This window comes from Rhinolophus ferrumequinum, chromosome 16, assembly GCF_004115265.2.
Source record: "Rhinolophus ferrumequinum isolate MPI-CBG mRhiFer1 chromosome 16, mRhiFer1_v1.p, whole genome shotgun sequence".
In the NCBI taxonomy this organism is placed as follows: Eukaryota; Metazoa; Chordata; class Mammalia; order Chiroptera; family Rhinolophidae; genus Rhinolophus; species Rhinolophus ferrumequinum.
In genome coordinates, this window is record NC_046299.1 from 22,723,921 (window position 1) to 22,743,304 (window position 19,384).

Below are 19,384 nucleotides of genomic sequence, written 5' to 3' on the forward strand. Positions count from 1 at the left end.
GCCTTCTTGTTAAAAACAAAGCAGCAGCCGGCTTTTCCTCTTTTTACTCATCTGACTGCTGTCATAGCAAGTTGGGCACATACCCAGAGAATAACTTCAGGCGTCTTAAGAGGTGGCTGTGCTAAAGAGGACAAATGGCCATGAGACAATAGAAGCAACTTTGACACCCACCACAGACCACAGTCACCTAATCTCTGTTAGAAAAAAATTAGGTTCCTTTGCCTCTGCTTTTGAGAGCCACACTATTAAGAATGCCCCTTTTACCACAACCTCCTTTCAGATACATGTAGTGGAAGACGTGCCAGCAGACTGGTTCTGATGGCTAAGTATGTGTGGGTATTAGGAAGAGAAAAAGGGAGAGCTGGAGCCATAAGAAACCAGACTATGCAAAGCTGCTCCTTCTCAAGAAAGTCTTCATTTTCTAATCTCAAGGACAAACAAACGTTTGGAAGAACTTGGTTTACAAGTGAGAAGTGAAGATGGTTCAGATCAGTTGGGGAAGCTAAAACAAAGTAAAGTCATCAAAACACAGGCCTTTTCGACCCTATTTATATGAACAGTCCCTTGGGAAAAAAGAATCACAGTATTTTTATTTCTCTGTGCTGAAATGGCCACAAGTCTGAGGCCAATCAAGCTACCAAGATTTTAAGGTGCCAAAGTCAGCCTGACTCAAATTCAAGTCACATCTTAATGTGTTGCTCAACAATCTTCAAACTAATATAGTCTTATATTTTATTATAGAACAAGAAAGTCAAAACGGGCACTGGAAATAGATACTTATATAAGTGTGTCCAACCTTGACTCTTCCAACCCTCAGCCCATTACATGAATTTGTCTGCCAAATTTTATATGGTTCTTTTAGCCTCCACTTAGTCAGGCCTTGAACAATTCACAAGCTCAATTCCAAGTGGGACAAAGCTACTGACTCATTCAACCTTCTTCTCATGCTGATTAATAGTGATATATTGTTTACTCTGCTACTCCCTAAATCATATGCCCCTACAGAAAAAAAGAGGGAGAAAAGGAAGTATGAATTTAATCAGTATGGGAGATGAAAAGCAAATTTTTTTTTCAAACAATGTACCCTTACTCAATCTTTTTCCTGACAGTGACTACTAAAATTTCTTTTAATACCTCCCCATCTTCCAATTGAAACAGATTAAAATTGAGGTATGAGGCATCCTTAGATACTTTCACTTCTACCGGAAGGCTATTTCTAAGAGGCCTAGGCCAGACAGGTGTTAAATCGCAGTTCCTCCCAGGTTGGCTTCCAGACTGTTTAAATGTTCTCTGCAAACCTCTGGAGGTTACATGGATTCAAAACTCCCAGCTCAAACGCTAATTCACAAAGCTTGAGACAGTACCCTACAGGTGTGTTTGTCCAGGACAAATTATATTTAAATTCCTGATATATCCACTTTCTCCTGGCACCTGCTTCTCCTTGTTAAACTCAAGCACACCATATCATGCTAACCAGGTGAGCTCAGGAAAGAAATATCCTATCCCTCAGAGTTACTCTATGTAATCTACCAATGTCTTTAGGAATATCTAAACTCTGGCCAGAATGGCTTTACATGAGAAAGTCAAATAAGCAAATGTATAAGCTATAATTTGTATTCATTTCTTTTGACTCGTTTGTTAGCAAAGGTAAGAGCAGGAATAAGAAAAGATGGCAATAGAGTCAGCCGGTGAGCTCAGTTGGTTAGAGCATGGTGCTCTTAACAACAACGTTGCCGGTTCGATCCCCACATGGGCCACTGTGAGCTGCACCCTCCACAGCTAGATTGAAACAACTATTTGACTTGGAGCTGATGGGTCCTGGAAAAACACACTTAAAAAAAAAAGTTATATAAAAAAAGAAAAGATGGCAATAGGTTGTTCTCATTCACTATCACCCATCCCATGCCTGATAGGGAACTACATGGCATGCAGTAGAGGCCATAATGGTTAGCCTTGGAATGGTTAGCTAGAGTCACTAGTCTTACAAACCAGTTGCTATGAAGGCAGGAAGGAAGTTTGCCTGTTTGTCTACCATTACAGACCCAATGCTTAACTGCTGAAGCAAAATGCCTACCACATAGCAGAAATTAGTCAATAAATATTGGTTAGAAGCAATTCAATAAGCCAGACCCGGAAAGAATTCAAATCTTGCTGAATTCCAGAAAAAACAAGGCCCAAGAACAGTTCCATAGCTAATACATGTTCTTATACTGGACCTCAAGACCACCTTAGTCTTATGCTGAACACCCTCAATCCTATAGGTCCTCAAAATTAAAAAGGCCTGAGGTTAAAGCTCCAAAGGCAAACTCACTACCCCCCACACCACCACCCACTAAGAAGTTTTCCTCAAGCCCTGGCCCTGAGGGCTTTAAAGTCATTAACAGGTGATTCCTTAAGAGAATATCCTGATTGTGACTTTTAGACTGTTTAGACTTTTAGATTTCTTACACTGTTCCTCTCTCACTGCTTTAAACCAAAAATTTTAAAAAAAAAAAATCTTTTTGTAATGATCTAAGTTTAAAGGCCAAGGACAAAGGCGGCCTAAACCTGGAGGCAGATGATCACAGCCAAACACCACAAATCACAACTGACTAGCGCCCTTTCCACGAAGGATACTGGATGAAGGATACTAAGGCTTGCAAAGACTTGTCTAGTATGGGAACAAAGAGATCAAAGCCACAGACCGTGTCAGCTAGAAGGATTCTACTAAACTGTCTACTCTCTTCAGCTCTAAAACCAAGAGCATTATCAAGTGTCCTGATATTTCCCTTTCCTTTCCATCCGCTAGCCCAAGCCACAGATCTTATCACACAGTCTAGCTGTGAAACTGAAGATAAGTCCAACATGCAAGAGCCCACACACGATCTCTAGAATAAAAGGACATGTGCCTTTGGATTCTCAGCCCACAACGGGGCTTAGACAGATGTAAGGGAGAGGCAGTGGGCCTTCTACCTCTGAGGCCAGGACCCCCCAGCCCTGCAGGCAGCACAGAGTTAACTGCCCACCCGCTTTGAGAAGCACAAAGGTACATCACTGCAACATGCCTAACATTTACATTGCCTCTCTCTGCTCATTAAACAGGTTTTGGTTAAATAATGAACAAACTGTATTACAGACTCCGATGAGAATTCCAAAATTATAAATCAACTGGGAAAGCCCAAAGGGGCAGACAGACAGGGAGGGGGGAGAAGGATAATATTGACTAATATAAAGGGCGCAGCTTGACAGTGGATATTCCTGCCACACCTGATCAAACACACTCTGTGGGGGGAGGGGAAAGAGAGCAAGAGAGGGAAGATGGGACAAGACAGACTGAAATTTGCATCCGGAAAAGATTAAAACGGATTCTTTGGGGATAGAGAAAATACATAATATATATTACTATAAATGCAAAACTGTACTAAAAGCTAACTCAAATGTCAAAGATTACAGCTTGAATAAATTTAAATATAAAAGCCATGTGCTTCTTGAGTTAATGAGAGAGATATAAAAGGACAAACTGGGCCAGGAGGCTGAACAGAGCCTTATCCTGCCTTTGCTGGACAATGGGTTCAAAGCACAGCAGCGAATACAGCCAAAGGCTTCCCTTTTGAGCTCTGAGCCCTGAGAAAGAACTGGCGAATTCCAGCCTACATTTGCTGTTTTTTAAAAATTAAGATAAAGGGCCAGCCTGGTGGCTCAGGTGGTTGGAGCGCCATGCTCCTAACACCGAGGTCACCGGTCCCATTCCCACATGGGCCAGTGAGCTGCACCCTCTACAGCTAAGATTGTGAACAATGGCTCTCGCTGGAGCTGGGCTGCCGTGAGCAGCCGGAGGTTGGTGTGAGCTGCCGTGGCCTACCCTGTGCTGCCATGAGCGGCCGGTGGCCAGTGTGAGTGGCCGGCAGCCAGTGTGAGCGGCCGGCAGCCAGTGTGAGCTGCTGTGAGTGGCTGACCAACGACCGGAGACCCACTGCCTCAGCTGGTGGTGGGGGAAGGGGAAGCGCAAGGCTCGTAATACCAGCAGGGGCCAGGAAGCTGTGTCCTACACAACTAGACTGAGAAACAATGGCTTGAACCAGAGTGGGTGCGGGGAGGTGAAAAAGGTGGGGGGGGAATTAAGATATAATTCACATTCCATAAAATTCACTCTTTTAATTAAAGTGGTTTTGTACACTATCTAATTCCAGAACATTCTTCATCACCCCCAAAAGAAACCCTGTACCCATTAGCAGTCATTCCTCATGCCCACTCCCCACCCCTGGCAACCACACATCTACTTTAACTCCTTCAGAATAACCTCCTAAAAGGATTCCTAAGAGGATCAAATGAGAGGCAACAGTCAAGTCTCACTGGCAGTAAGCTAAGGCTTTATCCAAAGTAGCAATATGCAAACTTTGCTCTTCGGCACCCTGTATATTCTAAGTGCAACCTTCTCTTTAAATTTGGTGTTAGAATAGTCGATGACTCTAAGTGCTACAGAGCATGAAGTCATCATACAGTTTGGGCAAATACTGACTGTAAACATGGAACAGAGATACGTATAACAAGTACGGACCTAGCCAACCTTACTAGAGACAATGGACTTATTTCCTTCACAATGCTCAAATACTCCTGGAGGAGTAGGTAATCTTATGTACTTAAACGATCCTCTATTTTACAGGGGGAAGAAATTATTTTGGTTTATTGACAATGTCCAATGAACCACCCATTTCCAACAGTGAGTGATACTCTTAATCAACTAAGTCAGCAGACAAACAGCCTAGGAAAATGCAAATAGAAAGCCTTTGTAAAAAGAGACCAAGCCCAAGTCAGTTTCATGAGTTAAACTGAGTGGCAGTCCTAGAACTCCGGCCATACACCCTCCAGTTTGAATGGTACACCATTCCCAGTCACATAGCAAGGGCAAGTCCCTTCAGTTTCTCTCTCCAAGTTCAAAACCCTTTCCCAGCCTTCTAGCACTAACAGGCTTCCAAGAAAGCAGTCCTCCTGACACTGCCAATCAGAAAAATCTGTTTGTTTCAGTAAAAGAAACAAGAAATTGGTCATGGATTGTGGTCCAGGACCACAGGGGCAGCTGACCCATAAACCTGCTCCTGGGAGCCAGCACTGTGTGGGGGGTCAGAACCGATCAAAAGGCCATGAAATGCTCTATTTTGGACCCGCTCTGTCATTTTCTTAGGCAGGTAATATGCTAAAACCCAAGAACAATGGGACAACCTTGGCAGGCACCATTTCAACATTTGCCATAGGTGTTGACCCTTAGAAAACACTAGCACCTTCTTCCTTCTTCCAGAGGAAAGCTTGGCAACCCCAGCTATGTTCCTAGTACCACTGAGAGAACTGGCTCCTCAGTACATTCTGGTCTTATTCGTTTGAAGCAGCAGATAATCTGGATTCCTGACCCAAGGATGTAAGAAAATTAGGCAACAGACTCCATTTTGGTAGCTCTTACATGGTCTAGAGACACCACGTCCCAGACTGCATCACTCGCCACAAAAGTGATCTCTGAGCTGAAGTCTCAGGATATGTCAGGATGGAGAAAACAAGTGCGGGATACGGACTGGATGGCAAACAGGAAATGTGGCTCTGTCAGCATAGCAGCACCACCTCAGCTCCTCATGTCTGTACAGTGCCCAAAAGGTCTGTACAAGTCTGATCTCAGCCATTTTAGTGTTCCCCACCACTTACAACCACAATCCCATGCTGCGCATAAATGTTTGCCAAGTGTTTCCAAATATAGTCACTTGTTTAATCCTCTTAACATCTCTTAGAAAGATAGTACTCTGAACTCTGACCCACCAAAATAAGTTGTAAATATCTACTCACTACATTTTCTTTCTCATTGGGACACGTAAGCTTTATCTGTAAAAAAATAATAATAATAATCTGCGCAAGCAGCTCTTTCTAAAGCAGCCAAGTCACTTACAGTACAGGACATAAAATAAGAACCTGCCACCTAGTTACAGCATTCACCCTGCTAACTAGCTAACAACCATCTCCTCTATATCTGATCCTTCTTGGCTAACACTTCCAATGCTTTTCAATAGAATGGAATTTGCTCTGTTAAAGAAAACAGGTAGGGAATCCTTGGGTAACTTCAGCCCATGTTTAGGAAAGTAAAAAGGAACTTTTCTCAAGATATTCTCCGACACTCCTCATGAAAGGAGAAATTTATCTATTGTCATTTAATTTGCATAAGCCTAAAACGTATTTCTTAGATATGTTACTAGCTAAAATTATTCCAGGGATATACAAAAGTCCTTTATAGTCAACAGAGCAACACAGCTAAGGCTTCCCTTTCAGTCTATATTTCCCCCTTGAAAAACTCAAAGGTGTTGAGACTTGCCCCCAACACACCACATATATATACATATATAAGGCACTTCCTGTGTACATTCTCCTCTAATTGTATAAACAGAAGCAATACAGAACAGGGCACTAACCGAGGCATCGGGGCCAGAATTCTAGTTTTGACTCCACCTCTTAAGGATCAGTGTGACCTCAGCTAAACCACTTAAAATGGCTCTAAGTTTCAACTTCATTCATAAAAAGTGAACAATATATGTCATGCCTCCCTTACAGAGTTGCGTAAAAGTTCAATATGGTAATAAACATGAAAATGGCTTTGAAAATTCTAAACATAAATATTACATAAGCTTACTGTAATTAGGGAAACATGGTGGGGAAAAAAGATTCTGGGAACACATGAAGATTGAACGATCTGCATTATAGAGAGCTAAGGCCCTAAAACCGACACTGACTTTCTATAAGAGAAGGATTCTGTTGCAAATACTAAAAATTTTACTTGTGCCATCAACTTCCTACCTCAATGAGGTAGACAAAGAAAGTAGTTAAAACAAAAGCAAACCAAAAAATAACCAAAAATAACTTACTTATAATTCAACAACGAAGGAAGCTTGTGACTGTATGAATACTGATTCCCCACTAAAGTGGGAAGCCCTACTAGGAACTGTAGGAAAAGTATCAGCAATACAATAAATCAGGGGCAAACTATACCCATGGGCCAAACCTGGCTTGCAACCTGTTTAAAGAAAATTTGATTTATCACTCATTCATTTAAGTATTATATTATCTATGTCTGTTTTTGAGCTACAACTTAATTGAGTAGTTGCATTTCCTACAAAGCCAAAAATATTTACAGAAAAAGTCTATCCATCCCTGGAATAGTTCTTTACAGAAAGTTTGTCCATTCCTGTAATAAATCAAGCACATGTGTTTTTTTAACCTGGATAAGTAATCCTACCTAGATGTGGGGACTTACCTGTTATTTTGTTTAAAACCTCCTTTAGATGACTGAAACTATGCAGCAGGGGATCCCGTTCTTCATCCTGTAACACAGAGGTTTTGTTGTTTTTTAAAAAGTCATTATCAGAAAAAGTAAATAAAAGACAGATCAAGGGCTCTTTCTCTGAATCCAATAGAAAATCCAGTAATTTTTTCTTCTGAGGAAAAGAAAGTTAGTTCTGGTTCATTTTTTCCAGTTTCTTAATCTCTTAATTCATAGAGATTCTCTGGGCTTACCTAAAATAATAAATTCTGAAATATTCATCTACACCATGAAGTATTCATCTACACTGGTCATAGATTGCCACTGCTACATAGATTGCCAGGTCCTTATGTGTTATGCTATGGTCTGAATGTTTGTGTCCCCTCAAAATTTATATGTTGAATTTTGCCCAGTGTGATAATATGAGGTGGGGCCTTTAGAAGGTGGGTAATTAGGTCATGAGGACAGAGCCCTCATGCATAAAACGAATGCCCTATAAAAAGACCCAAAAGAGCTCCCTTGTCCCTTCGACCATGTGTGTTACAATGAGAAGTCTGAGACCCAAAAAACGGTCCTCACCCAACCCCGCTGGCATCCTGATCTCAGACTTCCAAGCTCCAGAACTGTGAGAAATGAATTTCTGTTATTTATAAGCTACCCAGTCTGTGGTATTTTGTTATAGCAGCCCAAACCGACTAAGACATGTGTATTATTCTCTTTTCTCCTTCTTCATACTCATTATATAATCACACATATTCATTTCAAAGACATTCCTGACTCCACTCTCACTTCTAAAACAATCTATTTTTATAAATGAACATGAGAAATTTCCAAATGCCAAGTTGGAAATGTCTAAACTTGTTTTTACAATTGTGCCAAAAGTTGTTTTATACAACTGTACGAAAAATATTCTTGAACATACATATGCAACAAAGAAAGCCAGGTTTACAACAGGTAAATTGCTTACTCATCTGATTGGCAAAATATGGCCTCCTCTATATACAGGAGCTTGCTGAACTCCCGGAGAGTACCATCACCAAGCCATGCTCCATGTATCAATACCTACACTGATTTAAGTTAATTTGATAGCCCTAGGAAATTATAAGATGAGGAATCTTACAATTTTTAGGCATTTTAAAGAGGTCCCAAATACCAGCTTACTCGTAAGTCATTTACAAAAATAGTTAGAAGAATGGCATCATCCTTTGGGTCCCAGAGAAAAAAAGTAGCCTGTAAATTTGACGCTAGTTGAAATGAAAGAGAAGGTTCCTTGATATTAAGAACAATTCCAAATGTCTACTATTCTCTTTATTACTGAGAAATCGATCACTATTTTAACCATGCATCAGATCCCCTACAACAAACCAGTGATCCAGCTATCTGCCATTCCCCACTTACCAGTGGAGTATGGGTGCTCCATCGGGCATTTCGTTTGATAGCCCCAACCACAATGTTAATCTCCCCTTGAATGATGTAAATATTCTTATCCACCATCCTGGCAAACCTACCAAAACAGTTAAGAAAAAAGTCTAGTTAATGTTTGGTTACCCAGAGCATACCCATGCTTAAATAAGTACCTGGTAAGGTTAGAATAGTAATTTACCTTTTTCAATACCAAAACTTCCCACCTATAACACCAAGATGGGATGAAGTCTATCTTATGTTATGAATCCAACTACCTGGCTTTCCTAGAGGTCTCTGGAAGTTCAAGATACACCTCAAAAAGCGTCAATCCAGAAAATTTTTCTAACGCACCCCAACAATCCCTAGCAAGCTTGTCAAATTCTTCAAAGTCAAATGTCTCCAAAAATCTACGAGGCCCTCAGGTATGCAGATATATCTGTGTTGCTAGTTTATTACAGATATATTTCAGATCTTCCCTGTTTTCTTTTTTGTCCACTCAATAAAGTAATAATGAAGGTTCAAGTTAAAAGAAAAGAATGAAGGCTGTCAGAAAAACAGCGTTGGTTTGGAACCACAGTTACAACATCAATTTACAGACTACATCCATTCTGCCAAGTCAGCTCCAGACAACTGGAGAGAAGCAGTGAAATCACCTTTGAAAAGTTCTGAAAAGTAAAATTCACTTGCTTATAGCAGGAAATCTCTAATAAGCAGACTGAAAGGTAGACTATTTTTAAAGCTGCTTCTATATGAATCTCTGAAGTAAAGCTGAAATACTATTTTAGTACTTTAAATGCTCCCAACTTAACTATCACTTAATTACCATTTTCTTTGCTGCCTTTTGCAGCACTTAGAAAAGATATTTAATTCTCTCCCCAGGTGAAAATATTTTAAAAACAGAATTTCTTCTTGGCATAGAGAAAAGTAGGAGCATGTAAAACCAACCTTACCCCTTTCCATTATTTAGAAACCCTCCTCAGAAAGACTAAATTTTTAAAAGCGGAAAGGGAGAGAAAAGGTGGGAGTGGGTATAGAGTTAGACAAACATTTCCTTGGTCAGGCTCAAGGAAAGTTAAAAAAGTAAGGCTATAAGCATGAGGAAAGAAGGAATTCCAGAAACATTTACTTATTAAGCACCTACTATGCATAAGGCACCTTTCAGAGTGCTAAGGATACAAAGCAAGTAAGACATGGAAAGAGCTCTCAGACATATTGTGGGATAAAAAAAAAATTGGAGTCTATGACTGTATGTTACCATTTATGTAAAAACCAACTCATCGTACATAAAATACTAGATTTTTGTTTTTAAAAATATGCAATATTTAACAGTAAGATATAAAGAGTAATATAAGGGCCAGCATCCAGATTATTAAGAATAGCACAACAGAAGTCTCGTGTGCCCTCCCAATCACAGTCTCTCTTCATCCGTAGGGCTCACTATTCTAAATCTGTTCTTTATTAAACTTTTACGTTGTTTTATACTTTTACTTCATTAATATGTATCTTTAAACAATACACAGTATTATTCTGCATATTCTATACTTTATATAACTAATATCACATTGTATGTATTCTGCAATTTGCTCTTTTCCCTTGAAACATTGCTTGTGAGTCATCCATATTGTTAAGAATACTTAAAATATTGTATACAGGTATATATATAGATAGATATATAAACACAGAATAAAAGGTCTGGGCAGATGTACCCCAAACTCAATAACCATAGTTATCTCTAGAGAAGGTTCTGTGAAATTGGGGCATAATCAGAAGATATTTTAGCCTTATCTATGATGTTTAAATTTTTTACAAGAATGTATTACTGTACATGGCTGCCCATGATGCATTTATAGAGTTCAGTGAGATCTAAAAGAAAACTGAGCCAAAGATATAGAGGGGGAAAAAAATGAATCCTGCAAGTAGCTCCATTTGCATATTGTGCACAAGATCAGGCCCCAAAAAGTGAGAAGTATGAAAACTACTACAATCAAGGAAAAAAGAACTGGTACAAATTTTGTCCAGGCCCATAACACCTCCCCAAATCCATAACAGAATCCAAAGTAAGACAAAATTTATTTTAATGACAATTTAAAGAAATAACTAGGTCAGTCTCAGAAGACTATCTGTTTCCAAATGATCTAGGCATACAACAATGTTCTCTCCTAAGAAGATTCAATGATGAGAACATACAACAACGTTCTCTTCTGAAGACAAGAACCAAGAAATAGAACATAAATGAATTTGAAAAGAATTTAAAATACCAGTAGAGAAAAGAGAAACTATCTAGTATCCCTCCTTCCTTAAATTATTTAGGCAAGATGAGTATGTTCTACATCTCTGTAAGGATTTTTGAGAAACTGCTAACAGAAGTTGCCTCCAGAGAAAGGAACTGGGAAACTGGGGACAGGGGTGAGAGGAAGACTTACTTTCTCTGTATATTCTTTTGTACCTTTTGAATTTTGTGTCACACACATATATTGCCTATTATCTATTTTTAAATTTTGATTAACTGATTTTTTAAAAATGAGTAGACTCTTTAGAAAAGCAGTTGTATTATTCCAGGTGTAAATGATTAAGAGCAGCAATCAAAGTTAATTAACAAACAGTTACTTCAGTCAATCAGACATTTCTTAGCAGATGCTGAGCAAAATGTTAGGCACAGTCATACAAAATTGTTCCTGTACCGTGACCAACCCACAAGGAATTTATAACCTAGTAGATTAGATAAAACATATACATATACACACAAACTTATGTAATGCCTCCAATACATGAGTGATACAGTGTCACAGTTGTGAAGCAAAGAAAATTATTTCAGGCAGAAGCCCTAGAAAGGCAACTGAAAGACAAGTTTCAAATAGTCAAAAATATAAGGAGACAATGGCATAAGTAAAGGCTTATAGGTAGGAAAATTCGGTATATATTTAGGGGATCGTGATAATTCCAGACTGGCTAGAACATTATTCCTAGGGAAATAACTGGAGGTAAAGCTAGAAAAACATGTCGGGGGGCATATCATGGAAGGTCTTCAATATATTGTTATTATTCAGTATATATACTGAATACTTACCATTGTAAAAATATTTTGGGGGTACTGGAAGGGGAACTACCTACAAAATAACAATACTTAATTTCTCTTTCAAAAAACTAAGAGAATGAGAGAAAACACCCATACTGAAAACAACAGCAATAAGTAAACAACACTATATAACAAATTGGAAACAAAAGTGCCAGTAGGACTAATTGATAACTAATAAATTCTACATGCTATTTAGAAAACTTCCTAGAGGAGATAAATTTTCAACCGGGATTTCCAACTGAAGTAATCAACCTAACATTTGATCAAAATTCATTAGACACCAGAAGGTAACAACTTTCTAAGACAGAATATCTAAGCAAAAACTAATTGTCTTAAGCTTCTTTTCTTAGTAAAAAAAGCCACATCTAGGGAATGAAGAGGAATTATTTTCAAGAACTATGCAGAGTTCCCTAATCTCCCTCCATGTCTCTGAACCTTTGGCTCCTTACCCGGGAAATCTCTTAAGGGAATCTGTCTTTCAGCTTCAAATGGGAAGCTCTGATGAATTACTTGCTGTCTGATAGCCGATGGCTTAGAACCCCTTGTCACAGGGTCACAGAAGCCTGTGGAGATCTCATATCACAGTGTGGTAGAAAAGAACTTAAGATTTATTTTGTATCAGAAATAACATGAGATGGAACAACCAAATACACACCAACCAACATTCCCAGCCAGATAAGCCACTGGTCCAGAGACTCTGAGCAACATACATCTTTTGAAAGCCCCATCTGTTTAAAGCTGGGTCTATACCATTCCCCTGGTGTTTTGCAGCACCCCAGTTACTCACCCCAAGAGGATCCAAAGAGAAAGTCACTAGATCAACTGGCAACTCCCTCTAGATCTAAACAAAAGCAGGAGAAACAGAAACAATAAATTGGATCCTTTCTTCATGGAATACCAAAAATTCTATTTCAAATGAATTAAAGACTTATATGTAAAAAAGGCAAAACTTGGGGCCGGCCCAGTGGCTCAGGCGGTTGGAGCTCCATGCTCCTAACTCCGAGGGCTGCCGGTTCGATTCCCACATGGGCCAGTGGGCTCTCAACCACAAGGTTGCCAGTTCAATTCCTCGAGTCCCACAAGGGATGGTGGGCAGCGCCCCCTGCAACTAAAATTGAACACGGCGCCTTGAGCTCCCAGATGGCTCAGTTGGTTGGAGCGCGTCCTCTCAAGCACAAGGTTGCCAGTTCGACTCACGTGGGGGATGGTGGGCTGTGCCCCCTTCAACTAGAAAACAGCGACTGGACCTGGAGCTGAGCTGCGCCCTCCACAACTGAAAGGACAACAACTTGAAACTGAACAGCACCCTCCACAGCTAAGATTGAGGGGACAACTTGACTTGGAAAAAAAGTCCTGGAAGTACACACTGTTCCCCAATAAAGTTCTGTTCCCCTTCCCCAATAAAATCTTTAAAAAAAAAAAAAAGGCAAAACTTGAAAACTTTTAGAAGAAAATATATGGAATATTTTTATAACCTCAACATAGAGGTGAAACACTAAACAGGAAGCAAAAAGCACAACCCATGGGCGGCCGGATGGCTCAGTTGGTTAGAGCGCGAGCTCTCAACAGCAGGGTTGCCAGTTCAATTCCCGCATGGGATGGTGGGCTGCGCCCCCCCCCCCCCCCCCCGCAACTAAGATTGAAAACGGCTGGGGATGGAGGGTGGGAGATGAGGGTAAGGGGGATCAAATATATGGTGATGAAAGGAGAACTGACTCTGGGTGGTGAACACACAATGGGATTTATAGATGATGTAATACAGAATTGCACACCTGAAATCTATGTAATTTTACTAACAATTGTCACCCCAATAAATTTAAAAAAAAAAAAAAAGAAAGAAAAAAAAACGGCGATTGGACTTGGAGCTGAGCTGCGCCCTCCAGAACTAAATTGAAGGACAACGACTTGGAGCTGATGGGCCCTGGAGAAACACACTGTTCCCCAATATTCCCCAATTTAAAGAAAAAAAAAACCCATTAAAAAAAAACCAACAACAACAAACCAGGTTAAAATTAAAGATGTCTGTTCAAAAGACACCATAAAAAATAGGGAAAAGATCAGTCACAAACTGGGAGAAAATATTTTAACACATACAACTAATAAAGAAGCAATATCGTAATATAAAATAACTTCTACAAAACTGTAAGAATAGACATACAAACCCTTCCCAAAATTGGCAAGAGACACGAATAGGCATGTCACAGAATAAGGAAATACAAACAGCAAATAAATATATGAAAAGATAATTAACTTCATTAATAATCAAGAAAATTACAAAATAAGATTATAATGAGATACCATTTTATAGCCCCAAAATAGCACAAAACTTTTAATCTGACAATATTAAGAATTGGTAAAAATGCAGATCAAATGTCTGATACGTAAATCGATACAACTTGTTTGGATAATAATTTGGCATTATCTTGCAAAGTTGAATAACTTCATATTAATGAAGTTCATAACTTCACAACAAATTTAGAGCAGTGGCTGGGGGAGGGGAGATGTAACTGTCAGGAAAGGACATACATGTGGCCTCAGTTTGGGTGATGCTCTGTTTTTTAAGCTGGGGGGGGGCACGAATGCCCCCTGTATGCTATGTCTATTGTTTATATGTATAAAATAGACCATCAAAAGTCCTTGTTTTTAAAGTTACAGTCCTTGCTGTCTCTCTGCATTTGCGCATGCTGTTCCCTTTCCATTTGGAATATTTTCCCCCACTCTTGTCCACTTGGTAAAGCCTTACTCATTCCATCCCAAAGTCCACGAGAGAGTCAGAATACCACAGTGGTTACAAGAACAAGCTTCAAACTCAACACAGATCCAAGCTCCAGATCTGTTACTACCTGTGTGATCTTAGCCAAGTTTCTTATCCTCTCTGAGCCCAGCTGACAGTTCTCCATTGCAAAATATTTGTTGCGAGACCTAAATAAAAAGCCTATAAAGTACCTAGCATGATGCCAGGGATATTAAAACTCCAACATCTTAGCTGTTATTATGATAATGCCTGCTCTGTGAAGTTTTCCCTAGCTAACCCACTCCCCCAGAGAGTATTAGTACTCCTTTTTCGTCACCCCATAACATTGTACATAGTTCTATTTCAATGCATCTTATACTGATTTACAATTATTTTGTCTGTCTCTTCCATGAATGAGCATCTCAGCAAGAGACCATGATTTATTCACTTTTCTATTCCCAGTGTCTGATACATAGTAAAGAAATGATAAATAGTGAGTGAACAAATGAATGAACTAAATCAAGACTGACTCTTCAATAGTGGTACTGCTCACATCCACCTCTTGTGAAAATAATGACTTCCTAGGACAAGGACTCTAAGCCAGGCAAGTAAACCTTCTTTCTGCTTCCCATACTTGTTTCCATACAGGCCACCCTATAGACAGAAAGAACCCATATTTACCCACGAGCCAAATTTTAACACTTCCATTCTCACATCTATCCTCCTGAAGTCTCCTCATGTGCTATTTGTACGTTCACATTTCTTCTGTGAAATATATAATTCTCATGTAATTGTCAATTCTTCATATATATGTATATGTTATTTTCTTTGGTTCTACATAGTAGTCATTAGTACAGCATTGTTTAAACTTTTAAAAGTTGTCTTTATCCAATTAGAAATTCAACTCTCCAAAGGCAAAGACTCATTTTTTTTCTTTTTTCCTGGTGCTTTGGTGTCTAGCACAGAACTCTGTAAACCAAGAAAATGCTGATGGGCTTTCTAAAAGGATAATAGGTACCAGGGAGCTGAACAATCCTCAACTAGCCCTTCCAAGCTTTACCTTCACTCAACCTCTCAAAAATTCCAGAGAAACACTAAAGATGCAGGGCTTACAAGATTTCTAGAGCTAGCCAAGGGACACACCATAGTTGTGTTTTATTGAAAGTGACCAAGAATTACTGAACTAGTAAACAACTTACCGGGCTCAAGAAATTTACTCAAAGGGTGGAGGTAAGAGAAAGTCAAACCAGGAAAAAAGCTGGTGTCCTGACAGAACACAACTGGAAAATCTTCCCAAACCTGATAATCAGGTGACCACTGTACCTCAGCTCTGCCATGGCACCTCCCCTTTCTGTGGAGATTCTGAGTCTATCCCAAGAACCACATGCAAGATGAGCCACTAAGATCTGTCCAAAGCTGTCCTTTCTGCCAGCTTGTAGATGAAAAATAAAACAAGGCTTCTCTCTCTCACTCATCTTTTAACCACTCAGAGGGCACCCATGGTATAAGGATGACAGTTGGCAGAGTAGGACAAAGATAAAAAGTTAGTCTGTATGATTATATAAAGAGAACTGTAGTAATTAAGTCTCATAAAGCCTGCCCATCTTGTATATCAGGGGTCATCATTCACTGTCATGGGGCAGAATCCAGTCCACAGATAAATTTTGTTGTTCTATCTGCAAAAGGTTTTAAAAACAATTTAACTAGTTGCCAACAGTTTAAGGCATAATGACCTGAATTTCCAGTTTCTCCTGAGAAACAGGAAAACTGGGCATACTGTGTCCACATTGCAGTGCAGGACAGTCCCCACTACATTATAATATATTCCCACCTGGCTGATTTCACTCATTTACATTCACCTGCTTGATATTCAGGCATTTGAGCTTGTAATCCCTGGTTTATATGATGGTAACAAATCATTACTTCCATGATCACTTCCACAACTGACGCTCCAAATCCCCATACTGCTCTATTATATTTTCATTTAATTAATTAAACAACTATTGTTGAAGATACTGACATATAAGAAAAAAGGAACAATAATAGCTAAACACCTGCCAATTATATTTACATAGCTCTTCCAGCCGTGGGTAAAATGAACCTCCCTTCTCCTTCAACTCAACTCCATTATCCCAACAGCAGAATTATTTTAATTTGTCACCCTGAACCACAGGGACAGACTGCAATCAATCAACAGAAATAGCGTACAAAGGCTAGGATAACCCTTCCAGCGAGTATTGTATTAATACAGTGGGTCTCCTCCAGACAAAGCAGGAGCTGTGTCTTTTTCCCCTCTATCTGCCCACAGTAGCCAGTCTAAGTACCCTATCAGTGAAGTTATTACCTAAAAGTGGCAGTCATGCTGCCTTTTGGAACACAGGGAACTGAAATAGTAGTGGAACTCTGAGAACTGCGAGTTCAGCTGGGATTGGTACCCAGCGACTCACAGGATGTGTCTACAACCTGACTTCTCGCTGTGCCAGTGAGCATCACGGTCAAGATTAGAATGTAGTATCTCACCCACTTTTAAAAATAAGCTCTATATGGTGATGGAAGGAGAACTGACTCTGGGTGGTGAACACACAATGGGATTTATAGATGATGTAATACAGAATTGCACACCTGAAATCTATGTAATTTTACTAACAATTGTCACCCCAATAAATTAAAAAAAAAATTTAAAACCAAACATAATTCTTAAAAATAAATGAAAAAAATAGAAATTACTGAATTTAAAAAAAAAAAAAGCTCAAATACAAGTCTTGAAGAACCAATTTAATGGTGTGCGGTGGGGGTTGGGGGTGAAGAATGATTCCTATCTAGAAAATGACTTTTTAAGTAAAGAAAGGGAAAATCTTTGATGCCTGAGTCACCTCCAGGCCCAACTAAAAAGATGCTGGATTGGTCACACTCTACCCAAAGACTAGATTCCCTATTACGCAAAGTCTTTCAGCCCAACAGGACTCAACAGGGCATATCAACCCAGATGAGCAAGGCAGGCCTATCAAACCTGGACACTTCCTAGACTGACTAATACCATTTCGTTAGTCACTTTCAACTACTTTTTTGGAAATTTCTGCAACTTGGATCAAGTTAAAATGCAAATAGTTGCCTGTACCATTTCTATCGCACGTATTTCAAATCAATAAATGCAAACAATAAAAGTTATCCCCCACCACACACATCCACAACTTCAGGAGAGCAGAGGGCATTAGATAAAAAGAGTTTAGTCACTCTAGATCTTAGATAGTTTTCCCTTCTAACACAATGAGGTTTTGGCTCTCCTTGTTACTATCTCACCATGCAAAAGTCCTGACTGCCAGGACTAGAACCAGGTCACAAGTTAGGACCACATACTAAAACTAACACTAGGTACAAGTAACATTTATTGAGTGTCCATACATGCTGAAAGGCATTAGATTGATACTACCTTACCCCTACTATCTGCTCTGACTAGGCCACTGCACATCCATGCTACCGCTTTTCAGAAGTGCATAATCTGAGCAGAGCAATCCCAAAACAGACCTTCCCATTTATATCCTTCCCAGGGTCCAGAGGAGTGCCTGGTGTACCTGAATTAAAGGCCTACAAATTTCTATGTTGTGCATTAAAAAATACTATCTACACTAGTCCTCAATTCTAAAGGCACTCTTTCCCTTTGGGGACTGTAAGGTTTACAACACAGCAATTTATCAAATGTCATTACAGTGCCATAAACGACACTCATTCACTGCTGCCCTGACCCTACCACTTTTAAATTGGCTGAACATCTCTCATGACTCCTTTTAACCACTAAAAATAACAGGCCAACAGCACCAAACTTCACCAGTCTACAAATCTGTCTCTACTCTCAGCCAAATAAATATGTCATAAAAGAGTGGCTTCCTTGTGATTGAACCTCTGTCTCCGTAGGCGTAGTGAACTGAAGACCTGGGGAGAAAATGCCAGCCAAAACCACACACCAGGAGAGATTATTTGTAAAATAGATCGTGTTAAGGCAGAAACAGACTCAGAAGATAAGTCCAGTGTTTACATACGGACCCAGATGGCAACTGAGCTGCCCTATAAGAGGAAAGCCTTCTCACAGCCCAGGTCCCCCACACTGCTGGCCTCAATCCTTCCACACCTCTCCTCACTGCCTGAGCCTAGGTTGCACTAGTTCATCATTCAGTATTAATGAAGCAGTTAGGCTGTGTTAAACGGGGTAGTCACACAGAAGTGGACGCTCTATACAATCTGGACTTACACATAGAAGGCATAAAAATCAACCCTGAAAAATAGATACAAAGATCTTTAGGTTGGCTTTCAGCTTTTGAGGACTGGGCTCTTAAGCAGAAAGCTCCGGAAGAGAGGAGCTGAAGCCTAGGTTAAGTCTTGGAACACAAGAAGGACTAGGGAACCTGCAAGGGATCAGAAGTCAGAGCTGAAGTCGCCCCTCCTGTGGCTGGGGCCTGACCTTTGCCCCCTCCACGCCTCCCAGTTCCTTTCCACAACAATCTCTCCCTCGTCTTATTCCTGCCCCTGCGCGCTTAATCCACCCAGCTCCTCCATTTTAAGGGCCCTCGTCCCCTTATTCCCTATCGCGATGTCAGGGCACCCTTCACGACACTGGAACTCTAAGAGGAGACTTCGCTGACCTGTCAGCGGATCCAAAATGGCGGGGCCTAGTCCCAGGACCAGCAGCCGCTGCTCATGTCCACCCCGGGCCCCGAAGGCGTCTCCGAGCGGCTCTCCCGGCTCTGGTGGCAGATGGGAGAAGGAAAGTAGCCCGTTTCCTGGAAGTTGAGGCCGAAGTCAGGGACCGCACAGAGGCCGGTTAGAGTCGGCCGGAACGGGCGGTGGAGCCGGGTACCTTCCCTGTCAGCTCACTGACGTGGTAACTAGCCTCAGTCTAGCCCGC

At 40.3% G+C, this 19,384-nt stretch overlaps 1 protein-coding gene across 5 annotated transcripts in view; it reads right to left on the reverse strand.

Moving 5' to 3' along the window:
• GBF1 (golgi brefeldin A resistant guanine nucleotide exchange factor 1) overlaps positions 1 to 19,384 on the reverse strand; it is a 113,620-nt gene extending 94,236 nt beyond the window's left edge. For 4 of the 5 annotated variants that reach the window (XM_033130187.1, XM_033130185.1, XM_033130186.1 and 1 more), the window contains exons 1-3: positions 19,122 to 19,384; positions 8,669 to 8,774; positions 7,265 to 7,331 (exon numbers count right to left, since the gene is read on the reverse strand). In XM_033130187.1, the coding sequence (XP_032986078.1) occupies positions 7,265 to 7,331; positions 8,669 to 8,764 (163 nt within the window). In that variant the 5' untranslated portion in view covers positions 8,765 to 8,774; positions 19,122 to 19,384. Of the gene's footprint in view, positions 1 to 7,264; positions 7,332 to 8,668; positions 8,775 to 12,537; positions 12,592 to 19,121 lie in introns of all 5 variants that reach the window. The other variant, XM_033130184.1, reaches the window with a different exon arrangement.